We start from the raw sequence: 15,559 nt of genomic DNA on the forward strand, positions 1-15,559 counted from the left end.
AAAGTGAAACTGATAAAATTGATCCAACTCCCGCTTTCTGACCTGTGCCGACAATCGCTGCACTCGACTTTGTGTACCCATGGCGGAAGTGGGTCACACACACATATATATATATATATATATATATATATATATATATATATATATTTACCCCCAAGTCTTGTCATTATGTTTAGTTTGTATGGTTGGTTTTGGGATAAGCAACCATCCCCAATCCAAATCGAGACAACCACCACCCTCCCTCTCTCATCCCCACCCTCTTCCCTCCAATGGAGATATTATATTATGCATCTTTATTCATCCAATTGACATCAACAGTGCATCTACAGGTTCGTCACTCACCCCACACAATAGGGAGGGGTGTGCAGACCCACTTTCATTAGATTTTCATCGGGACTCCCCTGTTATTTTAGCAAGAAGCATGTGCGCATGTGCATATCCATTTCCCTTTTTTTCCAGTGACTGAAAGACTAAAATTTCGACATGGAAATCGCTGTTTTGACAAAAGGATTTTGCACGTTTTCAGTGACTATTTTTGCAAGTTTACTAGGTATATTTGGTTCTGTGTTTACTTTGAGCGTGTTTCTTGTCATATATCTGCCATCGTTACGCATTCGAACTGATCCATTCATAAACTCTGCTGTAAAGTTGTCCGAACAAGAGCAATACAAATTCAGAGAAGCTACTGTGGTGGGCTGCCTGTGTCATGATATGACCTATAAGCGATGAAAAGTCTGCCACGTAAGTGGATTGCACTCCCTTCCTAATATCTCAGCCCACAGCTGAGTCCAATGCACAAAAAACATGAAAGGCTGGACAAAAAAGACCACAAACAGAGGGGAAGGGTGGCGGAGGAGCGAAGTGGGGGTGAGGGGGAAGATGTTCTCACCAGTGATGGATGATGTCATACATCAGGTAGATGAGATGTAGCCGCAGGGAAAAGGACGCCTCTTTGCTGGTCAGTCTGCAAATCAGCAACACACACACACACACATGCACACACACACACACACACAGCACCACACACACACATGCGTACATACACCACACTTTTAATCTTTACCATCTCTTTCTACAAGAGAGAGAAAAAAAAAGGATGGGGTTAGACTCTCCAACAAATTCTTGCTTTTGAATTAGTTTTGATCACTGCTTCTCTCCCTCCCTTTCAGCCGTTAGTTTCCCCCCACTTCTCTGTCGATAGTCAATCTCCCTCCCCTCCCTTTCCTCCTGAATCTCTCTCTCTCTCTCTCTCTCTCAAGAGAGAACTTATGAATAAAGCATACAGAAATGATTTCCAGACCAGCTGTTGTTAATTCAAACATAAAACAAATAAACCATTTCATTTTGTTTTTCAAACAGACTCTTATTCCCTCAGGTTTATAATTACAGCACACACACACACACACACACAAAACCCAGTTACTTTTCAATACACCACTCCCCACAAATCACACACACTTGGCCACCACCACAACCAGGACGGAAGGTTCAAACCATCAGACTTTAGAATCAACAGTATCTAGGGATGTGCACAGCAGTGGAGTGATGGCCTAGAGGTAAAGTGTCCGCCTAGGAAGCGAGAGAATCTGAACACGCTGGTTCAAATCACGGCTCAGCCGCCGATATTTTCTCCCCCTCCACTAGACCTTGAGTGGTAGTCTGGATACTGGTCATTCGGATGAGATGATAAACTGATGTCCCTTGTGCAGCATGCACTTAGCACATGTAAAAGAACCCACGGCAACAAAATAGTTGTTCCTGGCAAAATTCTGTAGAAAAATCCACTTCGATAGGAAAAACAAATAAAACTGCACGCAGGGGGAAAAACAGGGGTGGCACTCTCAGTGTAGCAATGCGCTCTCCCTGGGGAGAGCAGCCAGAATTTCACACAGAGAAATCTGTTGTGACAAAGAAAGAGAAATACAAATACAGAACAGAAGGTAGAAGCAGAACAGAGGACACTGGGCAGCTAAAGCAAAATATCCTAGTATATCATAATTAAAGAAGAAAAAAAAAAAGAGCATTGCAACTTTGAACTACGCACACTGCTCCAGAGATTTCCTGAGAGGGAGAGAAAGGGAGGGAGAGAGTGGAGAGATGGAGAGGGAGGTCAGGGGCTGCAGGGGTGGGTCAGGGAGATGGGGGGGGGGGATAGAGACAAGATAGGGAGGGAGAGGGACAGAAAGAGACAAACAGGAAAGAAAACAGAGGAGAAGATATACAACATAAACAGGAAAGAAACCAGAGGAGAAGATATACAACATACACTGGAAAAAAGATGATAAAAGAAGTGTAAGAAGACAGGCAGATAGAGAAAGACAGGACAGACAGACATAGATGAAACAAGAGAGGCAAGGCCTTCAAGACTCACTTGTGATAAATTAAGTCCACTAGCATTAATTACAGAGTAATTTCCCTTTTTTACTATCTGCACCAAAACGTTTGCAAAATAAATAAAAATTCCATGCTTAGCAAAAGAAGTTCCTGTTTGAACAAAAAATGATAATAATGACTCCTCTTGTTGCTGTGTCAGAATAAGAGGTCAAAGTGCCAAGTTTAGAGAATACAAAAAATATAAATGTAACAGTAAATGCAGTCTGCATATAATTAGGCTTATTTATTTATTTATTTTTTTGTGTGCCCATCCCAGAGGTGCAGTATTGTTTTAAACAAGATGACTGGAAAGAACTGAATTTTTCCTATTTTTATGCCAAATTTGGTGTTAACTGATAAAGTATTTGCAGAGAAAATGTCAATGTTAAAGTTTACCACGGACACACAGACACACACACAGACAACCGAACACCGGGTTAAAACATAGACTCACTTTGTTTACACAAGTGAGTCAAAAAAGGAAGTGAGCTTTGACTTGCAAGTGAGATGGAACATAGTACTAATACTAATAGACAGGAAGTGATGTTCACACAGAAACAGTGAGTTGAAGACTGAGAGGGTAAGGCTAAGAGACAGACAGACAGGCAGAGAGATGGGCACATAGAGAGGACAGCAGAGATAAACAATCTGAGAAGATAAAATGAGACAGGTAAATGCAAACGTCAGTTAATAGGGAGATTGGAAAAAAAAAAACACTGAAAAAAAAACACTGGTTAAAAAAGAATAATTAATAAATTAAATACTACTTCCAACTAAAAAGCAATCAATCAATCAATCAACCCTCTCGTTATAAAACTGTATAAAATTAAAATACTGTTTGCTGATGAAGGCTGAAATCATCTTTTTCATGAAAATCGTTCTTTCTTAAAGTTTAGTATGTGTTTATACTCTTTAGTTGATAGATTTGTTTTTAACCCAGTAATTCAATAATAATAATAATAAATTATACACTTTTCCTGACTAAAAATCAATCAGTCAATCTCTCACTCTCCCTCTCTCTTTCTAGCAATACAATAAAATCAGAAATGAATCATTATAAAATACTGTTTGCTGATGATGACTGATCTATTTCATGAAAATTGCTTCTTTTTTTTAAGTGTAATTGTATTTTTACTATCCCCCTCTCTCTCTCTCTCTGAGGCAGAGCAGCTAGCTGCTAACAAGGCAAGGTTAAATGAAAATACATTAAAAATAAACAAAAAAAACAACCCAATCATTTAATTTTTTTTTAAAGCAACAGACAATGACCAAATACAAATGATAAAGCAATACATAGGTTCCAAGTCAGCCAACACAATTTTTCATTCTATGGAACACTTTCACTTTGAGCAAAATATTCCTAAAATTTCTCTCCCCCTGTCAGACAGAACTGATGGGACATGAGTTTATCCAGGGTCATCTGTGTTATGGTCACTGCAAGGCTTCTGACAACACATACATTTGCGTCCCTGATTTTCTGAAGTGGGAATGGACACACTGGGATGTTCTAAAAACTTCTAGAAAGTTTCAGTTTCAGTTTCTCAAGGAGGCACCACTGCATTCGGATAAATCCATACTTGCTACACCACATCTGCTCGACAGATGCCTGACCAGTAGCACAACCTAATGCACTTAGTCAAGCCTTCAGAGCATGCATGCATATTTGTGTACCTATCAGAGTGGATTTCTTTCACATAATTATGCCAGAGGACAATGCTCTCATTGCCATGGGTTCTTTTTCAGTGCGCCAAGTGTGTGCTGTACACGGGACCTCAGTCTATTGTCTAATCTGAACGACTAGACGCTCAGTTCGATTTTCCAGTCAAACTTGGGAGAAAGGGCGAAAGCAGGATTCGAACCCAGACCCTCGTGGACTCTGTATTGGCACTATGGCAGCTGGGCATTTAACTATTCTCCCACTTTCCTCCTCATTCTTGAAAGAGTTTGTTCCCCTGGCTTCTTCTTGGGGTCCAGAAACTGGGACAATTTCCACTGGAAGGTAAACCTGCCTTTGTATGTGTGCAGCGTTGCAGATCTGATCAGAAACAGCAGTATTTGAGTGACCGTCTGAAAATGTTCTGGAATCCCAAAGAACTAGGGTAAAAAAGTCCCTGGGACCCCGCAAGATTTTCAAACAATCAGAATCGATGCACAGTGTTTACTTTGTTTAGAGTGTGTGATCAACAGTATCTGTTGCAGTTTTCCATCTTCCATCCTCAAAGGATTAACACATCCACCCTAAAGAACAAAGCAAGGTAAAAAAAAAACAAAGAAAACTAAAAGTGTTCCAAAAACAATGAAACCCACACCTCTTCCTATGCAGCAAGTGCTCTTTATCATCCATGGGAAAACAGATATATATTGATGAATATGTGCAAAGCATAACAGTAAAAGTATTACAATCAGGTTCACATTTTGACATAAATCCCAGGATAGTCCCTTTATGTGTTCCCATTTTACTTCCAAGCCTTCTATTTCTTTGTTCATATGGCTTGGGGGTTGGAGGAGGGAGGTTCTATCTAGCTAATTATAACCTTTACACATACATCACTGTTCTTTAATAGCGAAGTAATATAAAATTACAAAAAATATTTTCTGGTCTCAGGCTAAACAAAAAGTAATTAATTAAAGGCAACTCATTCTTGCAGTAACATTGGGAAGACGAACAAAACCTCGTTGTTCTGAAGATGACAAATTTTACACTGAATTAATATATCAAAACTAAAACCAATAGTCCCGAGTACAGCTGGAACCTGTATATCAAGTGCAAAGTAAAACTGGCCACAGCTTAAAGCACGACAGCTGTTCACACCATAAACAAATGAACAAACAAACAATAAATGGAACAATCACATCCGCAACCAGAAATGAACACAGACATTAAAAATAAAAATTAATCAAATAATTTATTTCAAACCAACGCGCATAATACTGCACTTACTGTTTTGCCTTATGTCCAAGAACCCTACAAAAAGAAGAAGAGCAACAGAATGCTTTAAAAACCAAATGCAAAAAAATCAATAAAGGCTCTACTATTAGTATTAAGTCTCCATGTACGCAGACAGTAAAGCATGACAAAACCTGAACCACACAAAAATGGATGATATTTACTGAGTTTTGCATTTCTGTGTTGTAAATCCCAGCTTCCAAAGTTGAAGGTTAAAGGTCCCACAGCCTTTTAAAGCCATAGGGGCAGTGAATTCATAACCATTGTATCTCAGCCTGCATGAGGAGTGTAGTGTTTCTACACTAATAATAGTTGGGTCCTTGATCACAAGAGTTCTCAGCATACAATCATGACTCAACACCGTAATGTTGAACTGAACGAAACATTTATTCCTCCGTGCATTCATGACAAGACCAGCTGGGGTGAGTGCTTCCCAGTTCCCTGTATGTGGGACCGATATATCGGAAACGACGGAAATGTATTACTACGCAAACGAACGCGATTGACAAAGGCTCCAAACGAACCACACTACAGGGAGGCTGGGCCCAACCCTTTCCTTTCTCTGCACTTTTCATCTTTCCTGACAAAAGTTAGGTACCCATTCATGTCTGGGTAGAGTGAGGAAAATCTGGGTAAAGTGCTTCCCAAAGACACACAACACCATACAGAAACAGGGCCTCAAACTCTGATCACTGGAGAACACTCAAGTAAGAAATATGGTCCATACATGGGACTCAAACCCATGGACGCTCTCTTCCTAGCTTGGCACAGTATCACTGGGCTGCCGCTCCATGCACAATGATTACTGCATAAAGCAAGTGAACTGAACTGAACAGAAAGAATCGTATCAGCTGGCCAATAATCACAGGATCTTCAGCAGTGTTGCTGTCAAAGTTAAGTGCTTGTAAGTCACACAAGCAATATTATGTGAGCACATTATAGGCTTCAAGCTTGTTGATGTTCTTTTGTTTTTGCTTGTATCTGCAATTTATCTGACTGTTGAACAAGTAAATATGATTTAAAGCAAACAATACTGCATTATGACAGTGTGGGGAAAAGAAGATCTCACTGGCTGACAAATCACACTACCTACAGATCTGTTTGCAATTACACTTGAAAAACAGTGCAAAATCTATCATGACTGGAAGTGGAACACTAACTCCATGATCAGAAGTGTAACCTCAATGTTCCTTCAGCAAAGAAACATGCTGTCTCTCACAAATAACTTTCTTGGATAAAGTTGTTTCGAGGAAAGTGTGTTAGGCTCATGAGTAATACAAATACTTTTTTTTTGGATTAGTTCAGAACTTGTTCACAAAACACTGAAGCCATAATGCCACCAAGGTTTCAAAAGAATCAAAGGTAACAAAACTTCTCTCACTTTTTGTGCCTTTCATGCATTTTTAACTGAACATGCACAACATCTATAAAACTGCTTCTGAACTGAAAGAACGAACTTGCATAAGAAAAATAAAACTTAGAAATAAAACAGAAATCTCTCAGATAATATCTAAAACATAACAAACTCATACAATACCTGTTCTATCTTTCTCCCAAGCTTACTATCATTTAAAGAGGAACCACCCATGAACAGAGCCCAGTCTAAAAAAGCCTTTCATCTTATTGCTGTTACTTCCCTTCAACTGTTGGCACAGAATCAGGACTGTGTAGTGATGGACTAAGTACCTGACATGCTCAGTCTTTGCAACATCAGTTCAAAAGTAACTTTTGGCAAACTGACAGTGCATCAGCACCAAAACATCTGGTTCACTTGTTCATACACATGTCTGACTTGTGCAATGCACTCTGAATACCAGTACAAATATCCCGGATACTATGAGCACGACAAGAAAACCTCTTTAATTTTCTTCTTTTTTTGGCCTTCCCAGTTTATTTTGGCTAAAATGTACTTTAATCTGCTGTTGTTATTGTTTGTAAAAGTATGTTAATTGCCTGACAATAGCACATTACTCTATGTGTGGACTGGCAGGTTAAAGCTGAAAGGCTAAATGTCCCATAACATTTGACAGATATTCATATATTCATATCCACCATGTCTGTGACTCAGCCTCGGAGGACGGGATCCAACCCTCTACTTCCACCGTTTTAACCTTCCCCATCCAAAGCCAAGCACCTGTTCACACATGGGTGGAGCAAGGAAAATCAGAGTACAGCGCCTTTCCCAAGGACACACCACCATCAATCCAAACCGGGGCCTCGAACCCTGGTCACTGGATCAGAAGTCCAATACCTAACCCACTCTGTCATGGAGCCTGTCATGGAGCCTCTTTGGTATGGACTCATGGTGCTTACAAATCATTGACAACCCAATCACCTATCCCTACTGAGACAAACGCACACACAAGCAAAAACCAAGCTCATACTGTTCAAACTGGTTTGAACAAGGAAAAAGACCAGCAAAATGATGAGGAAATGTTACAAAACAGGAACACAGGGACTCAGACACAAACACACACACAGACACACACACGCAGGCACACATTAACAAAGACAGCAAACAACATATAACATTAAAACATTCATTAACAGGCCTGCCAATGTGAACATGTTTCACACTGTGAATGGGTTAGTGGAGGGGCAGGAAAAGAGACTCTCATGTTTGTAACAGCTTTTCTCCTCCGTTATGTGTATGAGTGTGAACGTGAACTTGAACATGTGCAAGAGTGATAGACACTGAGATTGTGTGTGTGTGTGTGTGTGTGTGTGTGTGTGTGTGTGAGATAGTGAGCAAGGAGAGTCTGTCTGAGTGTGTGTGCATGCATACATGTCCCCAAGTTTGCACACATGTGTACGTCTGTAAGCCTCCATATGTATAGGCGTGATAGCGCAAGCCGCCCACAACCGTGCAATGGCAGTAGGCATGTTTACATCATGTTCGGGAAGGGGGAGAGTGTTGCCATTTTTTCAAGGGGGTTTGTGAATGAGTTCATGCTGCTAATAGCAGAGGCTGTGTTCAAGACTGTTGTGAGTGGGTGTGTCTGGTGTTAAAGTAGCAGTTTTGCGGGCTGAAGAAATGAGGAGATGTACGTCCATCTCTTGTTGTCTGTAGGCAGGGAGGGGGATCTTTTTTCCCCCTTGCTTTCTCAGGGCAGCTCACCTGTCCAGGAAGTAGTGGGAGATCATGTCGCAGTGCTCATCCGTCAGGGCACGAGCCATGATCCATGTCTTCCCGTTCTGGGGCAAACACACACCACATCAGCAAAATACCAGACACACTCTACATCAGTAAAATACCAGACACACTCTCCATCAATAAAAAAAACCCCACCCAGACACCACCTAATATCAGTAAAATAACACACCCCACATCAGTAAAATAACAGACACACTCCACATCAGCAAAATAAGACACTCCATACAAGTAAAATAATAGACACTCCACATTAGCAAAATAACAGGCACACTCAACATCAGTAAAATAACAATGACACACCTCAGAAAGATAATAAATAATTCTGAACACAAAATCCAAACAACAAAACAAGACAGGTGCATAGTTTCAACCAGACTGCTATCTTAAAATAAATCAAGCAGAAAAAGGCAACAACAGAATACTAATCTTTTTTAGACTTTTCAGCTGCTTCCCCAGTGTTATAGATCTATCACGACCAACACCAGCTAACTGTGTTGCATTCTGAAGGAAAATAAATAAAAGCGACAGAAAGCAAATGACCATAATTGCCCGTTAGTGACGCCAGGTCAAAATGGTCCATGTGCCAACGCCAAATAAGTTTTCTTTTCAACCAGAAGTGTGGCCGGAATGGATTCAACAGTTCCAGAGGTTTAGGAATGCCAACAAACTGAGATGATTGTGATTTGGTGCTCAGACAAGACAGTAAGTTCTGTACACATGCACAAATTAAGGAGCAATCAGTGTGATTCCAATTAAGCATATAACTATGAGAGTTGTCTTTTAATTTACACCTGTGTACAGAATTTACTGTCATGTCTGAGCACCAGATCACATACCAGTTCATCTCAGTTTACATCGAATGAAAATCATCCTACCTCATGTCATCTGCGTTCATATGTGGTGTGCAAACAACAGATATGACACACACAAATGAAGCACACACAAAGAGATATAACACGTATGAAATATACCGACACACAAATGAAACATGTGCGCACATATATGACACACACAAATGAAACACACACACACAGATATGACACAAACAAATAAAACATACATACACACACACTGACACTGATATGACACACACAAGAGGAAATGACCCTTTATCATGAGAACAAAACTGAGGCCAACAAACGATAATGTTGAGTTCTGTTGATAAAACATTATGCAATACAGTGAGATGTACAATTATCACACAGTGATGTTACAAAAACAGAAAATACAACAACACAAGATGTGTGAATCCGATAATGACATGTGTATCAGTGCCTGTGGCAGTGTGTTATGCTGAGATACCAAACCTGACAGCCAAAAACGTGAAAATGAGAACATTTGTGCAGTGACTGAACCATCCTCACAAGCATAAATCTTAGGTTAAAAACTACACGGACTAACACACACACATAGGGACTAAGAAAAAAAAAAGGTCTCATAAAGATACACAATACACACTACAATGTAACAACTATGGCACATTAATATGGTATCAATTATGGAAAGAAAATATTCAAACGGCAGGCATAAGATAGGGAAATTGTGACAGCCTGAAAGGTGGGGGCCTGGGGGCCACAGAAGGCCCCCACTGGGGGTCCATGGGGCAACGTGTATCTGCGCAAGTTTGTGTGTATGTGTGTGTGCGCACGCGCGCAAATATGTGCGTGCGTGTGCATGTAAATATGTGTGGGTTTGTGAGTTTCGGTATGCATACACTTGTTTGTGTGCAGTATGTCCTACTTGAGTCCAAGCAAAAATTTCAAATCATGTGGGAAACTTTTATTGTAAATGCAAAATTATTATAATAGATAACACTGACCAGGATGGCGTCCTTGGTACATGAATCTATGATGGGCTGCACGGCTTCGTCAAACTGACCCAGGTCCACCTCACACTTCTCCGCCAGATGTTTCAGCCGCTCTTGGCGTTCAGTCAGTATCAACTCCTCTATCTGAACCTGTGCACACACACACACACACACACACACACACACACACACACACACAGTGACACACACAATCACAAACATGCAAGGACACACACACACACACACATGCACGTACACACACACACATGTACACACACACACTCACATGCACACACACACACACACATGCACACACACACACATACACATGTAAGGACACATACAATATAATTACACATGCACACTCACTCACAAACACGCATGTGCGCATAAAGTCGCACACATGCACGCACGCACAGAGACACACACACACACAAACATACAGACACACACACATTAACACACACACACACATATACAGACACACACTCACATGCACACACACACACACATGCACACACACACACACACACATGTAAGAACACATGCAATATAATTCGCAAACATGCATGTGCGCATAAAGTCGCACACATGCACGCACACACAGAGACACACACAAACATACAGACACACACACATTAACACACACACACACATACACAGACACACACACACACATGAAAAGACACTTACACAAACACACAGTAACACGTAAAGCATGCGCACTCATGCACACAGACACACACACATGCACACACATACACATACACACACCCACTCACTCCTACCCCCACACACAAAGCACACACACAAAGAAATGCCACCACCCTCACACCCACCTGTTGCTGCCTCATCATGCTCTGGTACTGGGCAGCCAGGTTATTCTCACTCTGCGTGATCTGATCAGCCATCTGGGTCTGCAGCGTGCTGATCTGTGTCTGCAGGCTGCTGACCTGCTGCTGCAGCGCCGCCGCTGCCTTCTCCTGCTCCTGCTGCGCCAGCGCCTGCTGCTGCTGTGCCAGCAGCTGTTGCTGCTGCTGCTGCTGCTCCTCCATCATCTGCTGCTTCTTCAATACTGTACACAGACAAGTTGTTTGTTGTGATACATGTATATAGTGGTGGTCACTGATTCTTCACAACTCAAGACACATTATACTTAAAGTAGATATAATAATATACCCCTGAAAACCACGTATAATTGGCTTACTTATTTTCTTACTGCAAAGGGCAGGCATTTGTTGTTGGTATCATGGATCCACTGGTTTTCAAATATTTCAACAAATAAAATGGTCAGCTGTTCTCTTCTTCTTCTTCTGCTTTCGTGGGCTGGAACTCCCACGTACACTCGCATGTACACGAGTGGGCTTTTACGTGCATGACCGTTTTTACCCCGCTATGTAGGCAGCCATGCTCCGTTTTTCGGGGGGGTGCATGCTGGGTATGTTTTTGTTTCCATAACCCACCGAATGCTGACATGGATTACAGGATCTTTAACGTGTGTATTTGATCTTCTGCATACATTTACACACGAAGGGGGTTCAGGCACTAGCAGGTCTGCACGTATGTTGACCTGGGAGATCGTAAAAATCTCCACCCTTTACCCACCAGGCGCCGTCACCGTGATTCGAACCCGGGACCCCCAGACTGAAAGTCCAACGCTTTAACCACTTGGCTATTGCGCCCGTCTGTTCTGTTCAATTATAAAATTTTATATATGTATCTATGGAAATTTTGCTATCGAATCAATTTTGTGAAAAATTGTAACAATCAACTCTTTTCACTCCAACAGTAAAATGTGTGTTCAAAAACTGCAACATTAACACACAAGTACTCACTTGCTTGTTCTGTAGTGACTTTGTATTGGTAGTAGTTGAAATTCTCTCCTCCAAACAGAAAAGAGAACTTTGGGTTGTCACGCTGCTTCTGTTTCGTCATCTGTTCAAATTCTGGACCATTCCGAGCAACAAAGTTGGCCAGTTTGTCGATGATTTTCGTCATCTCTGGATCTGAAATACAACACACTATCATGACTATGTATTCGTCTTGATAACCAGCAAACCATACAAGTAAAAGAAAAACCCAGTTCAGTGCAATAAGAACACCACACTTCACACATCAAGTGCTTGTCAGTAAATGATTTTAATCTGCTGTCACAGAGTAGAATTAGAAAAGTTTCATGTACATAAATTGCCTCAAAATACTTGAAAAAACAAGTCAGCTGATAATCATGAAACTGAAACTGAGGTCACACTGGTTTCTGCAATGACAACCAGGCCTTTTCAGCATTTGCCAGAACAATATATGTTTAAAGAAAACTGGAAGTTTCTTCCTGCTGTTGTTTTCTGTGCTCTTCAGTTTAATGTCTATTCATCTGACATGATTTTCGACACACACACACAGAGACAAAAAGTCCACAATCAAGCAATAACATAATACAAAGAAAGTTACAAATGCATTTAAAAGAAAAAAAATAAACATATAACAAATGCCCAACTGGACTGTGAACTTTGAGAAAGAACAATCAGGCATGGAGATGAAAAGATTAACAAATAGTAAAGAGTGGTAACTCTCTCCATTCACAAGGTACACAACTTCAAGTCAGTGCTGCTTACACTACTGATTCAGCTAAGACACAGGTAAATAAAAGGTACATTGAAACAAACCCAGACACTTCCTCAAAAAAGGAAGCACCAGGCTGTCCTTATACTGATCATCTGACATGTGCACACAGCAGCAAAGACAGAAGAAATGTGCAAACACAAATAAGCTTTTATTCAAGACTGGCATAGCTTCTTTAATCCCGAACAAGCCACACAGAACACATGGACAATACAGAACAAATACATGGTTGCCTCGGTGGTTTTTCAACTGGAAATGAACAAACAATTAGGCATGTGTGTACATTGTGTCTACTGGTGTGTGTGTGTGTGTGTGTGTGTGTGTGTGTGTGTGTGTGTGTGTGTGTGTGTGTTGTAGTGTGTGTGTGTGTGTGTGTGTGTATGTGAGTGACATTGAGAGGGATGTAGAGGATTAAGAGAGGCAACCAGTAAACCAAAGAGATACCTCATCAAGTGTTACTCTTTCAATGTACTGACAATGCCATTGTCATGAATGATGTGATTCTTAAACTATGTGAGGCAGCTCTGGAAGTAAAACTGCTTATTACAACCTTATTTCTGGTTTACTATTATTAATTTTCTTACAATGTTCATGGGTTGGAGGGAGAATAGGCTACTTTAAAAGTTGTTTTGTTAGATATTACAATAATACGAGTCTGACAACTACTCAACAAGTGAGTGGTTAACTAAACCTTTTTAATCAACTGTTGTTTCAAAATGCAGTTTGGCTTCATTTTACTACAGCTGCAGATCAAACGACAAAAAGCACATGAATCTTAACTCACTCGCTGCCATTGTGCGCATATGCGGGTGTCGTCGGACAAAGCGTTGGATGCCGATGTCCGCATATGCGGATTTGGATTTTGAAAAGTCGCGCTGTTGGAGTGACGTGTCGGATACAAAAATCAAAAGCAGAACTGATTCTTAAGTTATCTCTGGCCAACTTTTCATTCACACACACTGCGTGTGTGAAGTGACACGCTCGTTAGCAGATGACAACGAAGCATACCCTCGGTCAGCTCTGCAAGTTGTTTGACAAGATGGCGTCGCGTTGAAGTGTTCAACAAGGTAGGAGAGGTCAAACGCAACACAGCATTGAAGCTACTTTGGAAATGATCCAAACTGAAGGCTCCGATGTTGAAGGAGATAATGCTGATTCGTCGGACAGTGATTTTGAACCATATCCTGATGAACTAGAAATAGATTCAGCCGCTGAAGAGGGTGTTTACAGTGGAGAGGAAAGCGAGTCCTGAACACGTGCCAGCTGACCGACACTGACAACGAAATCACTGAGGAAACGGATGATTTTGCTGGTGTTTTTACCAGTGACTGGACTGAAAATGGTGAGTGTGTATGTATTATATATATGTGCGCGCGCGCGTGTTTGTGTGTGTGTGAAAGAAAACAATGTCACATGCTCAGGTGTACAACTCTGTGTGTGTGTGTGTGTGTGTGTGTGTGTGTGTGTGTGTGTGTGTGTGTGATTGCAAGCATATGTTTACTTATTTTCTGTTTTACAATAACATGGAGTTTATTTGTAGAACAAGGTGCTATAGAAATGACAGTAATAGTACTAATACTGATGATACTGTCATTATTGTTTGTAATATTGTAAAAAAAAAAAAAAAATCTTTAATCTAAGGTGGTTTTCTTTCACTACATGTAAAAAAATCTTATCACATTATGCTTCCATTCACATAAATATTTAGAATAAACAAGGGAATAAGCAAACAAATAATTTAAACAACAATAAGAAGAAAGAGTCAGACCAGCATGATCATTTGTGTGTGTGTATGGTTGCAAGTCATGTTGCTGTGCTGAAGTGGCAGGACAAAAAGCCAGTTCACATGCTGACAACAGTCATGCTGCCAACTACCATGGTCAATGTGACAACACGACACCATCCTGAAAGACAGAAGCCAGCAGTACAAGACTACATCACCAACATGGCTGGAGTGGATATGAGTGACCAGCTACTGCAAGTGCAAGGTCTGTGAAGACCTGTTCAAGCGCCACAACACACCAAGACACCAAACTGCCAACTGGTGTCCAAAATGTGGAGTTCCACTGTGTGTGAAGCTGTGCCAAGGACTCAACATCACCTGCCATGAGCTTTTTCACTCCAGACAAGACTGTTGTCAGTGATAATACATCAGGTTTTTGTGTACAGTGAACTTCTTTTTTATGTAGACAATATTTTTTTTTTTTGCGTGCGTGAATTTCAACTTTCTCCACCATCTGTTCATACTTCATTGCATGTACTAGGTCTTCAGTTCCTCAAATAGTGTTACTGTTAGGATGTGATGTGGAACATTTGTAAGCTGTTCAAGGACACTTGGTATACCTTTCTGATGGGTGCAAAAATGCTACAAAATACACAAAAAATGGATACCGTGATCAACAACAAGATGGTGAGTAAATAATGTAATTTTTTGCACAAATATGTAACAGCATTCACTGAATACACATACTAAATTTCAATTGTCTGGGTGTTTGTTTGTTTTTTTGAGAATTTTTTTCCCATCCTACACAAACCCTGGGTTTTCTGGGATTCGCAAGGGGAAAAACTCTTGGCATGGAGTGAGTTAATATAAAACATTTACAGCATTGACAGAAAAAAAACAACAACATGGAGACAAACATGATCTACTATACATTAT

At 40.6% G+C, this 15,559-nt stretch overlaps 1 protein-coding gene across 1 annotated transcript in view; it reads right to left on the reverse strand.

Annotated features, from left to right (window-relative positions):
* The window catches only part of LOC143295518 (calcium homeostasis endoplasmic reticulum protein-like), a 42,755-nt gene that overhangs the window by 27,063 nt on the left and 133 nt on the right, over window positions 1-15,559 (reverse strand). The window contains 6 exon segments of the mRNA XM_076607248.1: window positions 890-964; window positions 5,315-5,338; window positions 8,439-8,515; window positions 10,294-10,431; window positions 11,121-11,356; window positions 12,117-12,287. Coding sequence (XP_076463363.1) covers window positions 890-964; window positions 5,315-5,338; window positions 8,439-8,515; window positions 10,294-10,431; window positions 11,121-11,356; window positions 12,117-12,287 — 721 coding nt within the window.

The sequence above is a fragment of the Babylonia areolata genome, chromosome 20 (assembly GCF_041734735.1).
Source record: "Babylonia areolata isolate BAREFJ2019XMU chromosome 20, ASM4173473v1, whole genome shotgun sequence".
Lineage (NCBI taxonomy): Eukaryota > Metazoa > Mollusca > Gastropoda > Neogastropoda > Buccinidae > Babylonia > Babylonia areolata.